Consider the following 25,920-nt stretch of genomic DNA (forward strand, 5'->3'; position numbering starts at 1 on the left):
TACTACAAGCTGTTTCACAGGGAATTTAGTTCTTACATCATTTTTTGAGAGACTGAACGAGAGAGAGAGAGAAAGCAAGAGGGTTGTCTGATCCAACATGAAACATCTGCCACCTGACTGATGCCCGAATCAAATTGCCCATAGCAACAGTGCAAGCTAGAGCTTTTAAAAGAGCCATTTCACCCTAATACATGGCCCATTACCGAATGGCCATTCATCACATTAACCCTACTTCTAGAAACCTGCCAGTGCCTCCAGTGCAGTGCCACAGTGCCTCTTTAGCTCCAGTCAGGACACACTCAGCAGCATGTCCACTTTGCCATGACTGTGTTTACCTCAGCAGTACACAAACGCAGCCTGCCTCAGACTCTAGTAGCATGGGGAAAGCCAGAGGAGGCCTTTGCTGATACAGAGAACATGGCCCTATATTGGCCCTCTGGCATTATATACAAAGATATCTTGTACTATCATTGTCAAGTTGCATGTAAGGGTACTACTTTTTTTTTTTTTTTTTACTGTCTGTATATAATCAGTGCCGCATATTTTTCTCTCTCCTGTCCATTTGAATATGCAAGATCTTTCAAATGAAGACATACAGATCACATTTTACTACTAAGTGTTCCAGATAGAATACAAATACAACAATCAGCGCAGTCTCATAAAACACAGACAACTATATTTTACAAAAATTCACAAAAATAAACAGTTTTCCCAAACCTTTAATTAGCAAGAAGCCGAGTCCTGTAACTGGAATTAAGGAGCTTCAGACCCAGCTGTGGTGAGCCTGATTACTTAATAATATGGTGATAAACACAACTATCAATCAAAACTCCTGACAGGACTTACAATTCAGGAGAGATGGGCCAAAATAAGAGTTGCTGACTCTCTCATTGCGGGTGTGTGTGTGTGTGTGTATATGTGTGTGTTTGTGTGTGTAAGGTTACTCGTTCCAGTCAGTGATGAAGTTTCTTGCACCCATGTAATGATGTAAAAAGGAAAAAAGGCAAAAGGATGAATGTCACTTTTATTTACAGAGCGCAGCTACAGTAACTGGAGCTTCTCTTAAAAACAACAGCTGTGCAATCTAGCAGCACACAGTGTAGACGGAGTAGCGCTATGGCAACAAGATTTCAATAACCGCCGTTGGCTGCAGCAGTGACCTCACTTTACATTTGCCCTCAAAGTATTCAAGGCCTTGTTAAGTCTTAAGACATATTATCAACAGTATACATAAAGACATTTAATAACACAGTTGGCAAAATTTTCATCTTATAATTATCATCATAAAATAAAATGCATGACTATAAAATGACATGAATCCATATGGTACCTGTATTGTTTTGCCTACAAACTGAAGATCTGAATTTTTAAGAACACTGGTGAAAATTGATATGGTGGTACATGACAGTTTACGGCCCCAGAGCCGTGTCTGACCCTCTAATTGGCTCAAATAGCATAATTTGCTTTATTTTTTTTTTTTACCCCCAAATTTGAATGTGTTTGCTGTTTCTGAAAAATTAGCTGTTCATGATTTCTCATTCTTAATTTTCTAATTGTCTCATATTTTTAATTTTATTTTACAACGAAAGGAAAATGATTATCAGGATTCATGATGAAGTGAAAAACATTGTCCAAGTTTTTTTTTTTTTTTTTTTTAAACACTGGTAAGCATTGGTATCAGCACACTGTCTCAGAAGACGTGAAACTCATGGATGTCAGGAATATTTTGCTCTTTAATTTATGCATATTCTGTCAACTGAGAACTCATCATGCTTATCATATGTGTTTATGTGATCATATAATAGATGTCAGAGTATTGAATGCAAAAACATACACAAACATCTTCTGGACCATTCTAAGTGACTGCAAAATATTTGCCTTTTCCTTAAATGACTGCCAACTGCAGCGCAAATGTTGCTGTTTTCTGTTGGTAGAAAATTCTTGCAGCATAGATGATGTGAATTAAATTTAGACTGTAAGAGGTAAATCACTGCAGCGCTGGGGGACTGCAGCTATTCTCTCTCACCTCGCCACTTTTAGCAGACCGTGGCTGATTTCCTTCCTTGCGTGACTCCAGAGTGTAAACGCAGAGCCAGAGTGACTCATCACTATTTCTCACTTCCACAGTCTGATATAAACACATGAAGGGGTCAGGGGTCATTTTGAGGTGGGTGGATGAGGTGGGGGCAGTATGTCTCCCCACTAAGACATCTTCCATTCTCCAAAGAATTCACAGCTTCCTGCGGCCAAAGCCACACGCCTGCCCACTCCAGCCTAGAGGAAGGACAAAGAGAAACAGAAAGTTAGAAATAGAGACAGGGAGAAAGACAAGCAATTTGGGTGATAGATCACTTTCTTTGCCACGCTGCTCTTCAGTAAAATGGAAGGAATGCCGTTGCGATGTGCGTGTGTATCTCTTTTCACCCAAAGGAGCCCCCAGGAAGGACAAAAAAAGGAATGATGGCCAGAGGCAAGATGGAAGGGAGCGACTCTGGTTAGACGGTGTGGCATAAATTAACTTTATCCTGTTTCATGTAGTGGTGAATTGATTTATGAGTCATGAAAACCCTGTTTATGTGTGCCTGCCAACTTGTCTTTTGGGCCGATTGGCACTTTGTTAAAATGGGATTTCTGAGAAAGGCCTGATCAGCACTTTGCCCCATAAAGCTCTGCGTTTACTGCAGGGTAGCAGAGGTGGAAGGGAGGGATAGCGACTTCCCTTCAGGCCCCAATCTGAAGAAGGGCCAAACACAATCCAACATCAATCACTTTGCACTCTACTACCTTCCCAGTACCATTGTTATAGAGCAGACCAACGGAAAGAGGCCGGTAGCAGGTGGAAATAAAAAGCCCTTTGACAACTATAGGGTAAGATTCCTCCCGAGATCCTCCCAACATTTACACAAGCCACAGGGAGCAGAATGTGACTGCCTGCACAAGTCTGGATACACACACAGATATTTACAACACCCTAACAGATAGATGCAGACATGCAGCCATGAACACAGATGTGCGCAGGCGTGAATGCAAGCATATACACATACACACACACACACACACACAAAGACAGTAAGACACAGAGATAGTCAAACAGACACAGATTCACACACAGACAAACACAAGCAACAAAGTTTCCTGCTCATTATGATTCTTACTGTTACAAACAAGTAAAACTACAAATATGGTGTTTAAGAGACAACACTAATCTTCAGGTTATAATACTTGATAGATTCTTCTTCTGAAATGGCAGCACAATGATGGTGTATCACAAGCAACATTTTTGCATCATTCCCTTACAGAGAGAAGAAAAAGGGGCAGTTTTTACCTCCCTCATCTTCATCTACTACCAGTCCATCACGTGCATTATCATAACTACCTTTGCCTCATTGAACGTCTTTTGTTTCAGCCTCTTTATCATCTCATTTCTTTCCCCCCCTCTCCCATTTAAACTGTTCGCCCCCCTTTTCTCCATTTCTCTCCTCTCCACTTGGGATCATGGGCTAAGGCCTGGCAGGATCGCTGTCACACGATGCCCATGGTGTGTGATGCTTCGCTGGGACCCCCCTCTGCTCAGGAAATGCTCTCGGCCTTTTTCCCACCCTAGTGTTCCGCTGTGGAGAGCCGGGCATTACAACTGAATCCAGTTACCATCCCAAAGCATTCCTGACTGATTCCAACCACTGCCTGGCTATGAGTTCCCACAGACAATGAGGATATGCCCTCATTTCAAACTGACTGCAGTGCAGGGTATCATGTTGTGAACTACCAAAGCTGTTTATGGCAGAAGAGAGGAGTCTGAGCTCCACAATAGGCAATTACCATGCCCACTCATCCCCCACCCCAAGCCACCTCCCCATCGTTCAATTTGTGGTTTGTCTGTAGGTGGGTTCGGTTCTGCGCAGATTAAAAATAGCCAACCCGTTCCAGAGAAAAACTGCAAGGGACACGGAACACACATTGCACAAATGATATCTCCCATTGTGGTGCACTGTTTGGGAATTCTTAATTGCTTTTTCCGAAGCAGCCTGCCACAGGAAAATCCCCCTTCAGAGGAAAGAAAAGAGAGTCGGTGGGCTGTGCGTAAACACCATAGATATTATGTAAACAGGCATGTAAACACGTATGTATAAGCTCATGTCGCCCCATGTGCACCCATCAAACTGCCATCAAGGCACTATCAAAGCAGCTAACCTGCAGCAGAGCCGGTTGTGGCCTGCGTCTGCCCTCCCTCTCTCTTTTGTGTCTTCGACTGTGGTTTCTGCTTCAGCTCTTATTATTGATGTCTCCCCTGCATCAGAGACAAGCCATGATGGACCAGTCTTGGGAGGTGAGGTGTGCAGAGCTGCAGGGTGGGGCAGCATGAAGGGAGGGTGCCTCTCACTGTGTGGCAGACTGAAGCTCCCTAGAGAAGAGGGCACAGCACAGCAGAGCAGAGCAGTGAAATGGAGTACCGGGGAAAAGTGTCGAAAGGAAAATCACAGTCTCAAAGTGTATTTTCTGGGCTTCTGGGTGAAGACGGAGGTGTTAGTGATGCTTAATGTTCCTGATCCATACCTTTCTGCTGCCATTAGCTCTGTCTGATAGCTGCAGTCTCACTGGATGTGATCTTGGGAGAGGTTATCATCTCCAGAAATGCTATGCTTGCTTTCAATCAAGCAACGACCATCTAAAATATTGAAATGAATGTATTCAGAAACAAATGTTTGTATAACATATTCTAGCCTATTAATAATTTGCACTTTGAAACATTCTGTATTACAAAAGATAAATAGAATATGCTGCAAAGAAAGAAAAATTATGGTAATGTGCCATGTTATCACCAAAACTACCAGTTAGTACAAAGTTAGCATAAAATACAAACAGGAAAAGTGATTGCTCGTTTATATCAATTTACTTTGAAGCATGTTATTAACACATTGACAAAAAACAAAAATGCTCTGTGCTTTCAAAGACAAATTAAACATTTAAATTTGTTCGAAAGTTCAGTCTTTTTTTAATGTAATCTTCTCTAAAAAAAAAATACAACAGAGGAATAAACCTCTTTGATGATAACCATTAATGTTGTTGAACTTTAAAAATAAATAAATTGAAAATAAATGCAGTCATTTCTTATTTAGACAAAATTATTTTGTTCAAATGAACTGACTGTATTTTATCACAGTGAACCGATGAAGCATGAACAGAAACTGCATTACATTAATTTAAAGACTAAATAGACTAACATCAGCTAACAATTTCATTGTAAAACTTAGAATTTGTCATTTTAGCAGATAGATTAGAGATGTGCAGCAAGACAAAGCCTTAGCCTGTCTATAAACAACCAACTATAACTAAATCCACAATTATGCAGACTATTTTATCATGAACGCTCTCCACATCTAACTTTGAAGTCTGGACCTCTACATTTAAAAGGAAAAAATATAGTGTACTTATTTTTGATTTTCACTAGATCTATAGGTTTTTAATTATTCCCCTGCTTTGTTTGCTTGTTTGCAGTGTTCACCCCTGTTGGGTTCACCCAGAAAATATCCAGCCAGCTTGTTGGAATAAAGGCCATTTACGGATATTTTAAAAATATGGAACATTTTCCCTGCAAGTGCTAACCACATTTGGACAGTTTCAAATTTGTTAAACCTCTGAACCTGCCAAATGCAGCACTTTGTGGAGTCACTGAATAAACCAGGAGGAATTTACTTATGCTTTTATTCACATTTTTATTGCATGAAAGGTGTATTTACTTTTGGACTTAAGGCTGACAAAACGAGTTCATTTTTTCAAACATAAAATACATTTTTTTTTTAAATCTTTATTTTAACACAAGCCAAATTGAATAAAGACCTGAGAAGATGCCACAATGAGGATATGAGTATTTTTAATTTGCCTATACACCAGGGACTGTTGTGGGAGGGCCTGCCAAGTTTTCCTGAGAAGACCAGGGCTCTCTCACAATGCACAAAATGACTCATGTAAGCTTTGATAATGAGCTTCACTTCCTACAGCAAGCCGTCTCTACTTAACAATGCGATCAAAATAAATTAATACAAATAAGTAAATAAATTTACGGACTAAACTGTTTAAAATACCCCCAATATTATCATGACGCACAACCGACGCTTTTGTTCGTTTCACTGAATGAAGTTCCCTTAAAAGAAAAAAGGCTATATCTAAGCAAATTTTCAAAACAACCTAAATAAGCTCAAGACGCCTCCAAAAAAAAAAAACAAAAAAACAAAAAAAACAAAAAAAAAACAAAAAAAACAAACCCAGCTCTATTAGCCAGGCGCTGCGATGTCAAGCTTCGTACATTTGCAATAATCAGTAGCAACAATGTAAATGTTCTTTTGTGGGCGCAGTCCCGTTTGATGTAATCATGCACGCTCAGCTCACTAATCAATGAATAATAACAACAACCGTTTAAATAATGCAGTCCTCCCTGATAACAATTCAACCACTCTTTCTGCAGAAGTAAAGCTATACGGAAGGAATAAATTATTGCTTACATTGATATTGTAGTAAATAAAAGGTGACCTAAATAAAAGCTATGACCTCCAGGCCCCCATGAGGTAAACAATCACCAATATAAACAAAAATCTATTTTATTTTAAGATAAATACAGTTTTTCCTCCTGCACGCTGCCATTGCTATTTCCATCAATTTGATATTTACCAAAAAGCCAGCCTATAGCCTAATAAAGTTGGGACTTGGACATTAATTGCCGTGATTAACTGTTTCGGTGATGCTTTGTCTGTGGAAAGAGAGAGCAAAGGTGTTAACAAAACTGAAGTGGGTATCCCTTTAAACTAGATCAACACAGCTTCGTCAATCTGCCGATCATATGCTGCTGCATCCAGCTGAAAGGAGCACCAGCAACCTGACACACTGGATGCAAATGTGAGTTAAAGCGATAGGGTCCGCCCAGCGCATTGCTACATTAATAATAATTTACTGAGTCGGAGTGCAGGGTCAGCCACAACAGTGTCCATTATGGCCAGGGCTCAGTGATGCGCACAAGGACACAATCCGATCCCTTTGAAGGCATTTCCATGTTTCCACGCTGAGCGTGCATATATATGAAAAGTAGCTTAACATAAACATGTAAACATGGAATTCAAAAGTATGACAACTGCCCACCGAGTCATGCTTTGGGAGAAGAAATGCTATGCCAACATGACCTCTTCCCAAACGCTTGTAAACAAGGGGAGGTCTAACAGCGAGATATAGCCAAGAAAATTAAAAAGTCATAGAGCGCAGCTCTGCTGCTGCTGATTACTTGAGAGGGTGGTGCCCATCAAATACACTTCAAATCCATGTAGCGACCCAATGCGCGCAATCAGCGGTCTGCGAGCAATCCCGTCCTTTCTCGTTCACATAAACACCACTTAAACAAAAATATACACGGCCACCTACAGCGCCAGGGAAAGTGATGAGGGCGTACCTACCTTGACATTATACTGCTCTCAATTAAAACGACAATCCCGGATGACGCTATAAAGACAAACATAAAGAAAACCAATTGAGATGCTTCTATAATTTGTTTGTATGAATGTGAGACAAAAGCAACGTCTCCCAATCTGGTTAACGCATTTTCCCGAAAATATGTAAAACAAATCATTTTATTGTCCACACTGCCTAAGCTTAATATTTTTCATTATGGAATTATAATGGGAAATATAAAAGTTAATCGAACCCAGACAAAACAAAAGCCCACAGAAGAAATCAATGGATCAAAAAGACACATCAGAACAAAACCAAAAGCACGCAGACGAGTTTATTTCCAAACCCAGTCCCACCTGGCTTATCTTGATAGTTCAGGATTACACAGCTGCCCTCTTGCATCTGTGCGTTCAGTGTTGTTTACATTTGTTTACTCATCACACCAAAGATAAGACTGTACAACATGAATGCACTATAAAACGGCAACCAAACATAAAACAAACAACCAAAGCCATGAATAAAATCAGATAAGTGTTGTACTAGTTATTAATAGGTCTAATTACTAATTCCTAATAAACAACAATATTATTATTACTATTACACTGAAGGTTCAACTGCGCCATATTGATTTCAAATACTGCCATTTGCGGATAAGCAGTCTGGCTGATGTCTAGGCTGCGTTTCTTATCATAAACAGCCTACACTGTGTTAGGGGCATTTAACCATTTCATCTCTCTGAATAACAAAATATATTTAAAACATTTCTATTTCAGCGTTTTACCAAAGATGACATATTGATGCCCGTTTAAGATTTTTAAATGACAAATGACAGTGTTTAAACTACATGTTGACTGAATTTGCTCTATAGTTTACTATAAAAGATAACTGCCCCCCACCAACCCGACGCAAAAAAAAAAAAAAAAAGTATAATGAGGATAACAGAAAACTTTGCAGAGTGCTTGCTCCAAAATAAGGACTCCAAGTTCAAGTCGGATGAACTTACGGCCTCTCGGTGCAGTTATCCAATTGATAGATCAATCTGTCACACGCTGCTCCAAACACGTCCACTGCAGCCTTTTGGTGACCCTCTCAGGCTCCACTTTAGCACCGAGGACAGAAAAGGGTTATTGCTCATTGTCATAGGCGCCATTTTAATTTCTAAACAAATTTCATTTTATCTTCGTTCATCAGCTAAACGTACCCAATAACGACTTAGATCTGTTATTTCATTTTCTGCTATTTCCGTGATACATCTGAGTCATACAGGTAAATGTGTCGCTGTGAAACCAGGGGCATTTCAAATTAAATTGCACTGCTGAACATTGCAGCTGGTGGATGCATACTTATAAATTCGCTTGGTGTAACTGGTATGGATACGCAATCATTTTGATATGCGCCATGTCTTCACTGAGCAAAATGATGTGGCTTGGCATATGGGTTAGCTTTACACTTTAACATCAGTAAGATGGGCAAGGGTGCTGTTTTTGTCCCACAAAAAAAGCATCACTCGACTACAGAAAAAAATTAAAACCTCAGACTCAGATATTCTGACAGTGGTATTCAGATCCATACCAATAAAAACAATATTTAAATTGTAGAGTCATCTTCCTGATATTGTACAGTTGGAGCTCACTGAGGGGAATTTGTTGAAAAACATTTATGTTTCCAGCCTTGCAGCAGCTTTACATTTAGTCCACAACTGGTTTCTCCTCACTAAATAACTGTAAGACAGTCCGGAAAGACTGTCAGGCCTGTGCACACTGTGGTGTACCTCCACCTAAGTGGCCGAGCATTCCTGAGGATGCAGCGCTGTCAAATATTTCATTATGAGACGTCATGGAAAAGTGCATGAATTCGTCTGCAGTGGAGCAACAGCGAAGTTATGACCTCGGGACTCAGTAATGACGAACATAATGTGCTACCTACACTTTTCAGTAACCCTTTCCTCCCTTTCCATATGACTCGTTTGTACTGCTGATGGCCAACACACTATGGAATTCAACAAATTTGACGATATTCATTAGAAAACGTATTTAAACAACGCAAAGTTTTAGACAGTTTATTTTCAATGTAGAATTACGAAATGCTAAGTAGCCTACTTTCTTAAAATTTATGAAACTACTGACGTTTAAAATAATAGTTGGTTAGGGCTCTGGTGAAAGAAATAAATCAGGAATGTAATGTGTCATGGAGTAACGCGTTACCACAAAACTCTGGGTGTCTGTGCGAAGATTGGTCATGGACCTTGGCTTTGGGCGTATGTACAAGTAAAAAAAAAAAAAAAAAAAAAAAACATGATATGGGGTCAAAGCATGTGAGGCTGAAAAAAGCGAGTTAATGGAATGAAGTCATCAGCGGTAATTAAATGCAGTGGGCAGAGAAGACACGGGAGCGCGCCTGGCCCTGGTGCGCGCTGGGTGGTCTGCTACGCTGATAAATGCGTGGGCCTCATTCCAAGCGAGTGGCCGCGTATAGGCACTGGTTAAAACAATACTACAAGGCTACTTATATTAATTTCTTTTCTTGGGCTGAAATCTCCACAATAGAGAACACCCCGCGTGCTCTTCTATCCACTGTGTTAACAATAAAAAATTGACAACTGAAATATTTTCTTACTTGTTTTGCCCCCGTGGCAAAAAGCCAGGCAGGAGGAAAACCAACCTGTTTTGAACGGGACCACTCTGAGGTAAACACCAATACACCATTCGATGTTTAAGTCTTATTTATAAAATTGAAATGTTTCTTAAAGTTAAGCACATAAATAGGATATATGGTGCTGACACATCATCTACAAAAATATCCATGAGTGCTATTGCAAGCTTTCACACACAGGCACTGAAGTCGCCAAACATACGCTATTCTCTGGTTTTACGCACAGGCCTAGGCTATGAAATTACAAATATATCCAGCCTCTATTTGGTCCACTATTATGTTCCATTATGTCAAAACCGACAGTAATCATAAGCATCCCCCATAATAAACAGTAATGCCGGCGAAGATCAGAGCGTCAACAAGCTCAACTGACTGAACCCACGGCAAGGAAAAGGGTTACAGGCTGCAGCTATCGGGATCTCTGGGGAACAATAAGCAACCTACTGTCAACAGTTTTAGGTTATGGACTGATCGTCTTTCAGTAGCCCTCACACAGCTATATAAAAAGCCCTAAACGAAGTACAATGCAACTGTTCAGCTGGGGAGATATAAAACAAACTGATTCGCCTTTTCTTATGAATTTCAGACCTATTAAATAAAAACATTATAGAGAACGGTATATGCATAATGAATACTTCATCAGCGAGCAATTTTGCCTCTGTCCTGTTTCTAATTATAAACTGTAATGCTGTTATATGTCACTCAGAAAGAACCTGAACATTTTAGGTCCTCCACCACATGGCATGCAACTGCACTCAGCCTGAGGGACGCCACTTTTACTAGAAATAGTCTGACAGAAAAATGATGTATCTGCCTTACTTTTATCCGTGGATCATTCCGATGGGCAAGTGTCTTGTAGGAGTCGGTCTCAAGTCTCCCCGTCCGAGTTTCTGCGCACACAGAGCGGTGGGGCGTCCATTTCTCTTGCCTTGTGTCCCTGCATAAATATGGTGACTACATCTGACAAACAATACTGTATTCTTGGGTAAAAAAAAAAACTCCAGGGTCTCCTCGACACGCTGTGAGTAGACGGACATATCGAGTCAGATTGAGTATTAGCTGATCCAGCGAGGCTTTTGCTTGATTTTTATTTAAAGAAGGCCAGGGAAAATGTTTACATTTTGCTGTATAAACATCCTGCCCATGTTCCTGTCTATCTTTTACAGAAATCAGGAGGGTGGTTTTGAATATGAGGGGAATGTGCTTTTGTAAAAGCACTTCATACGTTAAAAATGTCTCATAATGTATTTCATAATAAAAATCACAGTTTAATAAGAATGCAGGCAAACCTATCTGCAGTGCTGGTGACTTAACCCATCTGGATTTACATGATGGTTTTTCGTGTGTATGTTTATATATTCCGCTTGCACAATATGCATAATATTACAAGACACAAAAAAATATAAAAAGTTATAATAGAAAATCAGACAATTATTTGAATTGGTCTACATGCCTGTGCCCACGGCTGGTGGAGTAATTTGCATTTCTTGTATTTCGTGTAGTTTGTATTTCTGCTAAGCTATTTCCGTGAGTCTACAGCTTAGGTAGTTTGCGTGGGCTAGCCTATATGGAAGATATATTCACTATTTCAATGTAAGACGGAGAGAAAACATTTCCTTGAAAAGTGAACGCACACAGATGTGAATGCTATAGCCCACCACTGGAGTAGGAGGAACTGGGCGGGTCCCAACATTACGATGGCCAAGACATCCAGCTTCCAATGCGCTGATGGCAACAGATAAGTAAAAAGTGAGCTCTCGGACGCACGACAACACACCAACTGAAGTGGAAAGCGGCTCCTGTTCTGCTCCTAATACCACTTCGGACGCTGCGTTGAAGGCGGGCAGGCTTCACACTGCAGAGGACTGCATCATAAGGAAAACTTAGTCAGGACAGCTTAGTCATTGGCCCGCGCGTAAAGTTTGCCTACAATAATTAGTGGCGATTTCTTGACTTGTTGTGTCTATGTGAGTTATTATTCGACGTTGTATTGTTTATAGGGGAGGCTGGAAAGTGAACATCTACATTTGCCACCACGTCGATTGAAGTTATCTAATGACGGCAGAGGTCCAGCAGCCCCCAGCGCAGACTCCTGCCCAGAGCAGCCCGATGTCTGCTCCGGAGAAGCCGCACGGACAGACCGCGGTGATGGAGACCGCGTCATCCACTACGAAAACAAAAAAGACAAACGCTGGGATCCGCCGACCGGAGAAACCCCCCTATTCGTACATAGCACTAATAGTCATGGCTATCCAGAGCTCTCCAACCAAGCGGCTGACGCTCAGTGAAATATACCAGTTCCTACAGAGCCGCTTCCCGTTTTTCAGAGGCTCGTATCAGGGATGGAAGAATTCTGTGCGTCACAACTTGTCCCTGAACGAGTGCTTCATCAAGCTGCCCAAGGGCCTCGGCCGGCCAGGGAAGGGCCATTACTGGACTATCGACCCGGCTAGCGAGTTCATGTTCGAGGAGGGGTCCTTCAGAAGGAGACCCAGGGGTTTTAGGCGCAAATGCCAGGCGCTGAAGCCCATGTACAGCATGATGAACGGCCTGGGGTTCAACCACATCCCAGAGTCCTATAACTTTCAGGGGAGCGGCGGGGGCCTATCCTGTCCGCCCAGCAGCTTGTCTCTGGACAGTGGGATTGGGATGATGAATGGACATCTGGCAGGTAACATGGAGGGGATGGGTCTATCCGGGCACTCCATGTCACACTTGTCGGCCAACAGTGGACATTCCTACATGGGAAGTTGTACAGGATCCACTGGGAGTGATTATCCCCACCATGACAATTCCGCATCCCCGCTACTCACAAGCGGCGGAGTAATGGAGCCTCACCCCGTCTACTCGAGTTCAGCCTCGGCATGGGCTCCTGCTCCATCTGCCTCACTGAATAACGGAGCTTCTTACATTAAGCAGCAACCCCTGTCTCCTTGTAATCCAGGAGCGAACCCGCTGCAGCCCAGCTTGCCCACGCATTCACTAGACCAACCTTACCTGCACCAGAATGGACACAGCGGCACAGATTTACAAGGTAGGATAAACACCATCATTTTACTCAAAGCTGTAAAGTTCACTCATTCAAACATAATTTGTCAGCTAATTTTATTATGAACTGTATAAGTAAACATAATGAAGTTAGTGGAAAATATGAGGCAGGAAAAAGTGTGGATATTTTCAAATAGTACTATAGTCAAACCAATTAGTGCAGGGCCTGAACAATATTTCTGCGCTGGTTGCATAATGGATCACATATTTTTATAGGCGCATCTTAGAGTAACTGTAATAATATTTAACAGCTCCCAGACAACAAAACATTATTTGCATTGTATCGCTTTCATGTTGCTGCCACTGTGCACAGCTGTATTTCATGACGGGAGGAGAGCTGGAAAAAATATTTTGCTCTGTAAGGTCGGCGAGGTAAAGTAAAGTGATGAAATGATATAACTAAAAGAGAGCTTCTTAAAAGAAAAATTAGAATAGTCTGTTTCAATTCCCAGCCCTCGATTAAATAGAGTAGGACTGGAGAAAGGTTAAAAAATCAGTGGTCCCCTAATAAATTCCCTGACAGTGGTTACAGTACGCACGGAAAGCCAAGTCTACCGGGACCCACGTTTAGAGCCATGCCAGTCTCCGGCCAAGAAAAAAAAAAAAAAAAAAAACAAGCGCGGTTAGAGCCGGCCTGCCTTGCCCCGAGGCACTGGGTCCTCCGGGATTGGCGTGCGAGCAGGCCACTGTCAATTAGGCCTATAGCTACCCCTCCCTCTCAGAAACTCCGTCCTAGTTCATTTTGACAATCATGGTGGCTGTTAATTGGATTTTAGGCCTACAAGGAATACCCAAACCTATTCTGAAAATGTTATTTCACTTTGTGAAACAGCTATATTCATTCCGTTAGAATAAATCACAATTTATTTTAAGGTATTATTATTATTATCGTTTTTCAGGCAGTGTGCATTAAAGGGCCATCTGTCCTAAAAACAGATAAATAAATAAATAGCTACATATGACAGGTGTGGAAAGAAAATACAATCATCAAGTAAACATTAAAATTTTAATTTTAACTAAATAATAACAATAATAATAATTATTATTGTTTTTATTATTATAATGCATGGTATTATAATAATCCACAGAGTACATAAAAACTCAATCAAGAAAGACTTAGCTGTCACAATCACCTATACAGCATTGCTTTAGCTCAGGCGGAATTGTGTCTATTAGTAAATACCCTATCATTTAATAATTAACAATAAAACCCTAAATTATAACAGAAAACCTTATCAAAATATTAAAAGCATCATCTGGATTTATGCTTGTGCCTACTATTTTGTTTTTCAAAGTTAAAACTACAATCTTAAATGAGGAAATATTACAATGATCTGTCATTTATTAAGTCTTTCTGAACTTAAATCGCATTACACATTTGTTTTACTCAAATTAAATCATTTCTGTTGCATTTACAGGTATTCCTCGGTACCATTCCCAGTCTCCCAACATGTGTGACCGAAAGGAGTTTGTCTTCTCGTTCAATGCCATGACTTCCTCAGCGATGCATTCTCCGGGCAGCGGCTCCTACTACCACCACCAACAGGTCTCCTACCAGGACATCAAGCCCTGCGTGATGTGACGGCGTGGACAATCTGCAGACACAGACTTGAGCCATGCACGACAGTCAGTCTGGCCAGCAGAGTGAATGATGAGAGCGAGGGAGAGAGGAAAGAAAAAAAAAAAAAAACACTGAAAGACAAAGGCATGCCCTCGCCCTGGAGAGCGCTCACTGCATCACCACAAGTCAAGGAAAAGAGACTGGACTATTTGTATACTGTTTTACACACCGAAAAGAGACGGAAACGGGCACCCAATCACAAAACAAGCACATCAAAAAAATCGACCGGCGGGGTAAAAACTGGGCACATAAAGCCCAGCTGCTGTTTGGTACTTAGTTCTGCAGAGCGGATTACCACTTTACACATTTGTAAATGTTTATTCATCTTGTTAAACTAGGCCTATATGTAAATGCACATTTCCATTTCTCTGTCAGAAAATTTTCTTTATTTTTTTTTCCTCTTTGACAATTTAGATTCAAGCTGTTTTTGGACTTCCATACCAGCGTTGACTTTTTAAAATGAACAATAACGGACATTATCTATATATATATAAATATATATGTTCATATATTGTGCAAAAAACAAAAACAAAAAAAGATGAAGGCACTTTTTTGAATAGCCTATAAGCGCAACTTTTTTATTTATTCTGTAGGCCTATGTATTTTAATTTTAGGCGATTAGGCCGAGGAGGTATGCTTTTATTGGCAATATTTGTCAGAACGCTTATTTGTTTTAAAATGAAAATTGAGAATATAATGTCAGCACTGTTATGTCGTTTGTGTGTTAGCTGTATCTAGACGGTCATTATTTTCAGCACTGTATAAAATGCTAGGAAAATTAGCGAGGGGCCTTAGATAAAGGCTAGACTATAGGCTATAATACAACACACCATTTGTATGAAATTAAATGTATCTGTCGAGCAGGTGGAGCCTTAATTTACAAAAAATAAGGCACATGTGTCTATTTTGTCGCAGGTCCGTAACATTTAACTACTACATGCAATTATGAGGCCAAACCTCTAAGTCCCCATAGGACTATGATAGTAATTCAGTGGGCGAGTAAACTGAGTAACCTTTGACTTCCACTCAGGTGATCATCGTAAAACCAACAACCGCCAATATAAATACATCCAAAATTATTTGCAGAAAAATACAGGACGCTGTTTCATGCTTTTCATCTGAAATACACTATCTTTACATACACTATCAGGTTGAAAATGTATGCAACCACTATAAATGTATGAAAGATTTCTGTCAGACTAAACATGGTGGATACAGCTCCACAGTTAACAAGGTGGACAATCGGAGTTTAGCTGGATTTACACGCCACTATATTCTTGGGTATACCAGTTTTTTTTTTTTTTTTTTTTTTTTTAAACGACTGGTATGATAATATCATACTGCTTAATCTTGAGGGAGGTAATATCCTAGCGGTTTTCTGTGCTAGTCCATAAACCAGTTTAGCGAGCTTCAAGGCCTACGCCTTACCCAATCGGCACACGCAAAATAGCAGTTTAAGCGATGCTGTCTTCACTTGCCCTGTGGGTTCAAAGGTCACATGTAGTTTTGGAAATAGGCACTAAATGACCAAATCAGATTTTCTATAAAATGCATATTGATTGATGCAGACCAAGAATAAACATTTTAAGCACAAAAGTAGTATACCTACTATGTAATAATACTGGTTGCAGCAATTAAGCCGTAACAAATCAAAGGCAGACCAGCATTTGGTTACAGGGTAAAAACCTGTAGGCTTACCACCGCACTGATAGATTTACTTTTCTTTTTTTTTCTCAAAAGCTTTGAGGCCAAATTGTTTCTGCAAAACAGTGCCTGGGTCAAACAAACTGAAAAGCTGATGCTGGCCTATATTCATCTTCAAATAATATCACCTATGCGTATCAGGGTAAAAAGTAAATGGCTCTGGGGTGAACAACCAGTCACCTCAAAGTTTGAATACCTACACAGTGGAGTGGCTTTAACAGCATGAAACCCCCACAGAGCAAGAGCATAAGAAGATTACAAAAAGGCCAGTGGCTTCTGAATAAAACATGCAAAAGTGACATGTCTATAGGCTTTGTTTTTCTCTTCCAGAGACATTTGAATTTGTAATTACTGAAGAAATGTTGACCAGAACTATAAAACACTTGCGGATGCATCACTGGAATCACCACCTAATCCAAAAATTCACCAAAATGATTAAAAATGAGAATAGTCTTGAAGGTCTGATCATACCACGAAAATACATGGCAGATCTAGCTACAAATATACATAAATGCAAACACGCAAATATGCCAATAAGCCTACATAAGGTTGCTCACCTGCTCCCTTAGGCTTCATTTAATTACTCCAGTTGCAAAAATCATAATTGCTAGTTTTTACCTGTATCAAGCAACATATTAAGCTTATGCAAACTATCACTTTTACTTTTGTCACAAATAAGATCAAGGAATGACCCCTTTGAAATCCTTGTCTTTCAAAGAGGCCGAGTGGCTTGAAAACAATAACACATGCTCCCAGTCAAGGAAAACATGGTAGACACTAATGTATTTTGTAGGCACCAACATGGTTCCCCTCTGATGTGCTCCCTTTGTAAGACAGGTAAAGTATCTCCAATGTAATTCAAGAATCCTCCTCAATCATTTTGTTCTATAACTCATGCTGGTAAAGTGCAAATGTAGATCTGTGCATTAAGCCGTAACATCCTGCAACTGATATTACTTGTGTAACTTTGTTATCTGGCTACATGACCACTAACTGAACCCCGGTGAAATTCCCTTGTATGAGCATGCCACGGTGCACAGGGCCAGTAGGCTCAACAGCAGTGGGACTATGCATTAGCAAACCGATGACATTAGCCAGGGTTCAGTACTTTGGCGCGGCTGAGGGGCTGAGATGGGGCTCCACAGCTGTTCCCTAGCCAGGCCTGGATGACAGCTCCATAAAAAGCCCGAGGCCTGCTCTGTGGGGACAGACATGCAATGTGCTCATCCCTTAGCACAGCACAGACCTCACTGAAAAACAGGGCACTTCTCTGGTAAAGCAGCCCAGAATTATAGTGATCATTTAACAGGTAATGTGGTGTTATATCACAAACATTTTTAAAGCGATATAATGTCCTGGTATGTGTTGGTATTTCTGTTACCTCAATTTGTCATAACATCCTGTGCTGTCTAGGAATGAAGTGGCACTATTTCACATACTAACTGTAAAAGGGAACATTAGGCCTGCTGACACTCAAAAAAGAGGGCTCTCAATAGGGAAAGAAAAATGTAAATCATTTCTCCATTAATTCAAAATCACACCAGATGAGTAGTTATGGCAACCAGTTTCTTCAAAAACAGACAGTGCTCCCCAATATGTTTCTGGAGATAAGCCCACCCCAACACAAAAGCTGGTGTACTGATGTGTCATCTGCCTCCTAAGATCAGGTTGACTATTTGGACAGTAGAATACAAGGGATTAGGATCTTGAGACAAACTATAGGAACAAGTGTTGTGGTGCATAGTTTATAAATGTGCATGTCTGCAAAGTAAATTAAGTCCTGTCACTTGCTATGCTGTCACATCTCTCCCCTCCCATCTTCCTGTTTCTCTTCACGGTACTTCTCCAAAAACATAATTAAAAGCTTGAGGGTAGACTGCCCACTTTGTTTAAAAAAAAAAAAAAAAAAAAAAAAAAATCAGATACACACTAAACCTGAACCAGCCAAATGCATTAGTTGAGGAAATGCATTATGACTGGAGCACAGCTCATCAAGGCATGCTACTGACTGACAGACCGAGATTGGTATCATATTCCAAGTGACTAAGCTAGCTAGAAAGCCATGAGTAGGTGATTTTTATAAAGAAAATGACAAAAGTGTTTGAACTCCACAAATACTTTATTACACAAAATATTGTGAAAAACCTGACAATAACTCTGTCATAATTGAATTGTAAGTAAAGGAATCTGTGATGCTATGAAACCTAAATTCCTATTGCTCCACTTTAATACTCAGACAGACAGACCTGCCTATGACATCTCAATTCTATGAACTCAGAAAGGGAAGTTTGACTAAGAGCCTACATATCATGAGTAGATCTTAGCTTGATTTCTTTAATATGTTCACACTGCAAGATGCTCAGAGAACTGATAGCCAAAGATACTTGGGAGAAGATACAAAATATAACTCTTTGTTTCAGAACTTCTCAAAGCTATGAAGGAAACACCCCTGTAAAGACAGAGCAGGAGGTGTGTGTAAATAAATCAAAGCAAAAAATCACTGCATATGTATTTCAAAATGGCATGTGCAACATACTAAAAGTAAAATATTGAGATGTCATTATGCAGCAATGAAATTCTCATTTTATTCAAATGTTTCAAGTACTGCTGTTGCATATTTTATTAGTCATATTTTATTTGTTTTTCCCCATGAGGATACACAGTTCTTTCCGATGTCTGAGGCTGATAAAATGCAGGTTCTACTGTATTAAATTCAGAGATATTACAAACAAACTAAACTCTGCTTAAGGCATTTAAGATGGCACCACAAGTGATTAATTTAGTATATCTTTGGCTGTGTGCCTTTTGATTGATATTACTGCTTAGTCTTTTCATCATGTGTATCATCACTACACTCTGATGGTGCTGGTTTAGTTTTCGGAGCTGTTGCTGGTTTGGGTCTCCGGTTGGGCAGTCCAGACCTCCTGCCCCCCCTCTGGCTCTTGGCCAGCACGGCCTGCAGATTGTGGCCATTCAGAGACAGACCTTGCAGAGCCTCCAGGGCCTGGTCTGCCGCCTCAGGGTCGGTGTAGTCCAGGAAGGCCCTGTGTTGAGCTCCCTGCCAGGTCAGCCTCAGTGGCACTGCCTCCCTCTCTCGGAGGGCAGTCTTCAGCTCGCTAACGCGCAGCCCAGGAGGGATGCCGCCCAGGTAAACTGTGGTTACACTTGGGGGGAGCCTGCGCTGAGATACGGTTTCACTTTCCCTGTCCTCAGGGGCCTTCTCTCTCCTCCTCCCTCCACTTTTTCCTGTCATGTCCTTCTCCAACTCTTTGCTCTCACCCCCACGCCCTCCCCTGCCTTCTACCTTTCCATCTTCCCTGACTTCTCCTTTGCTTTCTTTCCTCACTCTTGCTGGCCGCGATCTAGGTTTCTGTCCCAACTCCACTCTGTTCTCTTGTTTTGCGTCCTCTCTGGATTCTCCTTCAGCATCCTGCTGCGTGCTACGTCTTGGCCTCCTTCTGGTCTGTCTTTTGGGTTTATAATCAGCTGGGAAACCAGGCTCCCCTGCAGCAGGCGCTGTGCCCAGTGTCACATCCTTGCCTGACTGCTCCTCCAGAGCAAGCAGCTTCTTCAGTATGGGAATCTTCTCTAGCTTGCTTGTGTCCAGCTGAAGACACAAAACTGAAAAGGCTCAGTAAGGCTGAACGAGGGTCACAGATAGCATACAGATAGCTCTGCTCTGACCCATGCAGCATACCTGTGGATGAGTTAAATGAGTGGCATTACAACAGCTGACAAATTAATTGGTGTTATTCTATCCTGCTCACAGACCATGCCAGAGTAATTATACAACTATTTTTGTAGTGGAGGGGTATTTCGCTTCACAAGTGGTTAAAAAAATGCTCTCCTGAATTCTTGGGTCTTATGAGTGTCTTGGTGGGCTTTGATGATGATCAGTGCTGTAAAGGATATACAGGGCTATTGTTTTTACACTGGCCTGTTTGACCCGTCTTTCCACTACCCCTGCAGAGCCAAGCTTGCCCGGCAGAGAAGCCTTTGATGATCAGACATGGCCTTCCCGCCTGTAAGGTCACTGGGTCCTGTTTACTTACATGCGTGTCTTAAGGGACCCAGAGGTTATGAAGAAACTCTCTAGATGTTAAGAAAAGGCCAAAACATATATTACCTCTGATGAAGGAAAAATTATCAGGTGGTAAAGACTGAATATTTAATATAACTGTAAGTGAATCAATGACAGTTGGGTGACCCAGACTCAAGTTTTAAAACGGAGACCTAAGGTGCTAAACTTTAAAATGTAATAAACACAAAGTCAGCGTGGATGCAGTTTTCAAAAGTGCAAGATATTATATTTTTCCAGTTGTTCTTCAATTATTCCAAATAATTTAATTTTAAATATATCACAAACTAACTTTTATGGGTCAAGTGAATTGTACGGAAAAATCACTCTATGGGTAAATTTGATTAAAAGGATAGATGCTTACAAAATAAAACAAAATGAGCAGAATGTCAAAAAAAAAAATGCATTAAGTGCAACACTTTTACATGTTGGAGAAGTTATATTAGTCATATGGTACAATGAAAATCAATTAGTAGAGTAGAGCAATACAGCCACACACAAAAAAATGAAATGCACTGGGATTCACTTGAAGGAAACAGGGTGACTATGTTGGAGTCGTCTGGTATGAGGTGTTTTCACAACATGTCCATTAGAGGGCAGTATCACAAAGGACAGGCGTTAGATGTTAGTGAGTGCTTGGCTGGTGCTCTCTTTGTTAGTCAATGCTGGCAGAGTACTTGTATGTATCTGTGCGTCAGTGATGTTGTACACACAAGATGCTAGATGGCCTTGAGATCGGATGAGCCAGTGACTACATTCACTGCTGTACTACAATTTTCAAATAATGCAAACTCCTGCGTACCTAGAAAGTACCATCACACTTGTATAGACATCGCAGGTGATGGGGGGCAATTGTAGGTGATGAGACAAAGTTTGCCCATACAGACAGACATCTATTTATTTATTTTGGGGAGGTGGGGGGGGTCACACTTTATGAATGCAAGACGACTCCTCTAGATCCACTGTTCACCAATAATCTTTGAATAGTTGTACAAATTGATGTGACACAAGAAAAATGCATATTATTTGAATTTACACTGTATAAGAGAGATGTTTATTCCCTCAATCTGAAACAGACCCCCCTAAAATGACTCAGATGAATGACTTGTTTGGGGATCAAAACAGAAAGTATCACCACAACGTCCCTGAGGTTTGAATTGCAGATTGATGTAATTAGAATATGGTTGTATTGATTTTGCACTTCATTTTTTCCCCCTTACCTCAACACTCTTTCAAAACCACTTTACATTCAAATAAACATGAAACTTGAACTGACGTCTGAGCTTTTATGAACTCACCAGAAAGAAAGAACTAAAAAAAAAAAAAAAAAAGGCAAAGTTCTTTCAGTTTACCTTAGTCCAGATGATACCCTGTGGCTTGGGGCGTTTGCACTCCGTTTTAACAACTTTTGTGGGTGTGAGGATATAGTCAACAGTCAAGTCATGGCTTTCTATCAGCTCCTCTGGAATGTCCACAACCTGTAGGTATAAATTCAACATTTCCATTTCTGGCATAATTATTCAGTTTCATCACTGTTGACATAGTGAACCACAAAATCATTGGCCCAGCAATATTTTTTTTAATGTTTTGGCATCTGATATTCTGACATTCTAAGTTTAAGTGGACATAGCTTCAATTAGGATGTTTTATATCAGATTAAGAGAGAAAATCAATGAAAGAGTATAGTGTAAAGAAAATGTATGTATATATTTGAAGGATTCTGCTTGCAAAAACAGCTTTGCTGGCCATATTTCTGAACATTCAGAGTGCCTGCGAGTCAGGCTAATGTCGCCAACACTTTCACTAGTAACTGTGTGACTGAAAACAGTTTCCTGTGAGTTTAAGCTGACTGGTAAATGATGCAAACTGCTAAACAATTAGCCAGCCAAATTTCATAATGTAATCTTGCACTATCTGGTATGCTTGCTGTACTTTCTGCACTAAGACAACACAGCATGTTCATGACTCTACAATAAGCACACAGACTAACCTGGCAGTCATGGACAACAGTAACCACCACAGTTGACTCATTCACAGCTCCCATGGCGACCATCATGCCATACTCCATGTCAGCGTAACCCTCTCCTTTTCCTATCCGATAGCCTGCATGAGACAAAAGCCATATAGAGACATGGGATGAGCAGATTAAAAGCCACAGCCTACAAGACTATATTAAAATTAACCTGCATCTACTTTACATTACATTCAGCATATATTATTATCATGTAAAATCTGAGAAATTCTGTTGTAAAAAAAATTAAAATTATTATTCAGTGTGATTACATAGCTTATATGTAGAGACTGTGATGATGTTTTCCATCCAGAAGACTAACTTAGTGTAGAGTGAGGGGGATATGGATACAGAATACTGTATGTAACCAAGTATGAAAGAGGGGTGGGCAAATGCTTTTATGAAAATCATGTGTTTTTGTACCATTACATTCATCTGGAATTATACGAATTATAGTAAATAAATCTTTTTTTATCCTGACATTGCATCAGTTATCTTAGACATTTTGACGATAATAATCAAAATGGGATGCGAGTGGTGGGGAAGGTGGTTGTGTAGAGGGCAAAATGCAGAACCACATGGAGCCACAAGGAGCAAAATGGATCTGATTAGGTACATGTGTCCATTAATGCACATTTCCATTTCTGTTCTTCTTCAGTCTCCCTTACAGGGTGTCTTGGTGGCTCAGTGGGCTAGAGCTGCCCTGAACTTGCAGTTCACAACATAATGTTTTAATATGGCTCAAGATCTTTGTCATGTGGCATTAAGCTCTTCCTCTCCCATTTTCGTGCCACTCTCCAGAGTGTAATACATTAGTAAACAAATAAATATCATGCTAGAGCAACTTCCTAGTGAACACTGTATTGCATTGTTTCTAATCTTCAAAGGAACAGTTAAGCAAAACCAGTTTTGCATAATAACAGATTGTGAGGCTTTGATCACAGAGCCAATTGATCAGCAAAAATATCTATATTGTAAGGATGCCTGTGTTTAGTGGAACAGAGCTGGTGAAATAAGCCTTCATGGCGCTTCCATCAAATAGCTCTCACCTTTCTCCGACACCGCCACAGAGCCAACTACCACCAGGTCCACCTTCACCTTGGCATCCAGGCCAACAGGCACACTGAATTCCTTCACACCCTGAAAAAAAGCAGTCAAGAAAGACAGGACAGAATGAAAAACAAAGGACAAATATGAGGAGAGAACCAACAGGTAATTCAGATCAGCACATGAGTTGGAAATACAGCTAAATATATAAGTTAACAAACACCATGTCTAAAACATTTGTTATGTTGAAAAACAGGCGAACCAAAAACATTCCAGTGGGATCTGCAAGTAATAGAGGATTTCAAAGACTACGAAGAAACCGTTTGAAAAAATGGGACAATGCGTATGGAGGTTTAAACTGTTAACTTCTAACCTGAGAGGTAGAGCACACACGCAGTTGTTCTTTGCTGGCTCCCTGAGGCGGGGTGATCTTGTTGAAGAGACCAGACTGAAGACGAGGGGTAGGGACCAATAAGGTTTTTCTTGCCTGGGAGGAGGATGCCAAAAATTAGCTCTCAGGCATTCACTGTTGATTATAGTGGCTGGAGATACACATTAGATTGAAATATAGAAGGTCAACAGGAGATAATGAAAACATAATATATTATGTAAATTGCACTGATGCATCTGAAATGTTGCTATGTTTATAAAAAAAAAAAAAAAAAAAAAAAAAGGAGAAATGGGCCCAGCTGGGCTCTCATTTCCAGTCCCTGCTCCCTTTTCCCCCAATGCAGTGCTACCTGTAGCACTGCCAGACGGACACCCTCCAGAGGCTTATCAGGATCCACCTTCACCTCATCTGTCTGGGTGAACACTGGGAGCTCAGATACCTTGGCGCAGGCTGTGAAAGCACCCTGGTTGAAGAGAACAGGGAGGGGGCACAAGGGGTAAGAAAATGTTTCCCAGTGGCAACTTACTTCCAGAGTGACAAAGCGAGCCTGCTCCTGGGGCCTGTCTGGGTTTATTTTGATGGTCTGGCTGGACTTGAACTCCTGCAGGACTGTGAGCCTGTCACATGCTTGGGCCGCACCCTAGCCAGTGACCACACAGTGAAATAGATGCATACATGCACAGAGATAGAGCAATTATTCAATCAGATATTTATGGAAATCCACATAATTGTTGTTTGGGAGGCATAAACAGGTAATCAGGCAGGTTGATCATAGACTCCAGCATTATGCCTTATTGTTGTTACAACAGATGTGTTTTTCCTTATTCACGAAGCTATTTCACACAACAGGATTTGCCAGTTAGCCAGATAACAGCTCAAAAGACTATACTTTATCCTGCTGGTAGTGAATCTCTGACACAAAACTCAAATGTAAGCACAGGTCAGTGATCCATGTTGATGATAACTAACAGCAGAGACAAATTCATCTGTCTAGATATTGTCTAACACTTAAAGCTATCCAGCAAACTTGCTAATCCTGCTTGGCTCTATACCGTCCTGGTGGTCTATTTACCTCCACAGAAAGTTGTTCTTGTGGTATTAGAAGATGTAATTTTCTTTCTCAACCCTGTCTGAAAACACACTGGGTGTCTCTTCTTCAGTTTAAACTCAAGCCTGTACACACGTTTATGACGCATTAGCCTCAGCTACAGTGTCAGGCTAAGTCGCTATCGTGTATTGAGTCGTTGACAGTGTATTCTGGACGAAACCGTTAACCGACAAACCGTTAATGTCCCATTGAGTTCTGAACGGCTTCGTACCGAGTTAGGCCTTAGTAACAAGACTTTACCCTACCTTAAAATTTGGTATCCTGTTGTGAACAGGCCTCGGGAAGTTGGCAAGATTCTTCTCCTCGATGTAGTCCCAAATTTTCTGACGGATGTCCCATTTTGTGGCCCCTGAAGAGACAACGGAACCGGTTTGATAGCAAAATAAACAAGAAAAACAAAAAAAACAAAACAAAACAAAACAGTGGCACAGTAGTGACCTCGTTATCAGCTGTTCGACACTGGCATGCAGTTGTATTCATTCGGGACTCGTTAATACTTACCGGGGTGTATGTTTATAACAGGCTCCGTCATCTTATGGCCGATACTATTTATTTTATTTATCAGTACTCGAAAGTAGCCTTCAAATAATCTTTCCGAGTGACAGCCCAACGTGCACGTGAGCTCTGTAACACGATCGTGGCAACAGCTGTCTGCCAGTGGAGTTTGTTTGGCATGTGGACGGTGGCCTAAGAGGGCCAGTCTTAACTCTGAAACGCTTACCGTTATACAAACCGTCACAAATACAGAGGGTTTTCCAGCTCGTCCAGTCCATATGTAACGTCCATGATGTCTCACTCACACCAAACCTGTGCTTTATAGAGGACT

At 40.8% G+C, this 25,920-nt stretch overlaps 2 protein-coding genes and 1 long non-coding RNA gene across 5 annotated transcripts; 1 reads left to right on the forward strand and 2 right to left on the reverse strand.

Moving 5' to 3' along the window:
- Positions 1 to 1,605: 1,605 nt before the first annotated feature.
- On the reverse strand, positions 1,606 to 11,139 carry LOC115356023 (uncharacterized). The gene is made up of 3 exons (XR_003927937.1): positions 10,906 to 11,139; positions 4,192 to 4,402; positions 1,606 to 2,274 (listed from the first exon to the last, which is right to left on the reverse strand). It is a non-coding gene; the product is annotated as an uncharacterized LOC115356023 (long non-coding RNA).
- Positions 11,140 to 11,841: 702 nt separating this feature from the next.
- Positions 11,842 to 15,126, forward strand: foxf1 (forkhead box F1). The gene is made up of 2 exons (XM_030045165.1): positions 11,842 to 13,120; positions 14,553 to 15,126. Exons 1-2 carry the CDS (start codon positions 12,142 to 12,144, stop codon positions 14,714 to 14,716), a joined length of 1,143 nt encoding a protein of 380 aa, XP_029901025.1. The 5' UTR covers positions 11,842 to 12,141; the 3' UTR covers positions 14,717 to 15,126.
- Positions 15,127 to 18,559: 3,433 nt separating this feature from the next.
- On the reverse strand, positions 18,560 to 25,790 carry mthfsd (methenyltetrahydrofolate synthetase domain containing). 3 transcript variants are annotated; one of them, XM_030048361.1, is made up of 9 exons: positions 25,596 to 25,790; positions 25,340 to 25,443; positions 24,513 to 24,626; positions 24,336 to 24,449; positions 23,969 to 24,082; positions 23,598 to 23,688; positions 22,528 to 22,640; positions 21,890 to 22,015; positions 18,560 to 20,066 (listed from the first exon to the last, which is right to left on the reverse strand). In XM_030048361.1, the coding sequence occupies exons 1-9, from the start codon at positions 25,624 to 25,626 to the stop codon at positions 19,275 to 19,277; spliced, it is 1,599 nt and encodes a 532-aa protein (XP_029904221.1). In that variant the 5' UTR covers positions 25,627 to 25,790; the 3' UTR covers positions 18,560 to 19,274. The 3 variants fall into 3 exon arrangements, with proteins under 3 accessions (XP_029904221.1, XP_029904220.1, XP_029904219.1); XM_030048360.1 differs by lacking the exon at positions 24,336 to 24,449; XM_030048359.1 differs by lacking the exon at positions 24,513 to 24,626 and having other exon boundaries at positions 25,596 to 25,788.
- Positions 25,791 to 25,920: the final 130 nt, after the last annotated feature.

This window comes from Myripristis murdjan, chromosome 3 (assembly GCF_902150065.1).
Source record: "Myripristis murdjan chromosome 3, fMyrMur1.1, whole genome shotgun sequence".
Classification (NCBI taxonomy): Eukaryota; Metazoa; Chordata; class Actinopteri; order Holocentriformes; family Holocentridae; genus Myripristis; species Myripristis murdjan.

Coding starts and splice junctions, on each gene's coding strand:
- mthfsd (XM_030048361.1), bottom strand. CDS start 25,626: ATGACGGAGCCTGTTATAAACATACACCCCG. Junction 25,444..25,595: donor TGTTATAAACATACACCCCG/GTAAGTATTAAC, acceptor TTGTCTCTTCAG/GGGCCACAAAATGGGACATC. Junction 24,083..24,335: donor TCCGTCTGGCAGTGCTACAG/GTAGCACTGCAT, acceptor TCCTCCTCCCAG/GCAAGAAAAACCTTATTGGT.
- foxf1 (XM_030045165.1), top strand. CDS start 12,142: ATGACGGCAGAGGTCCAGCAGCCCCCAGCGCAGACTCCTGCCCAGAGC. Junction 13,121..14,552: donor CAGCGGCACAGATTTACAAG/GTAGGATAAACA, acceptor TTGCATTTACAG/GTATTCCTCGGTACCATTCC.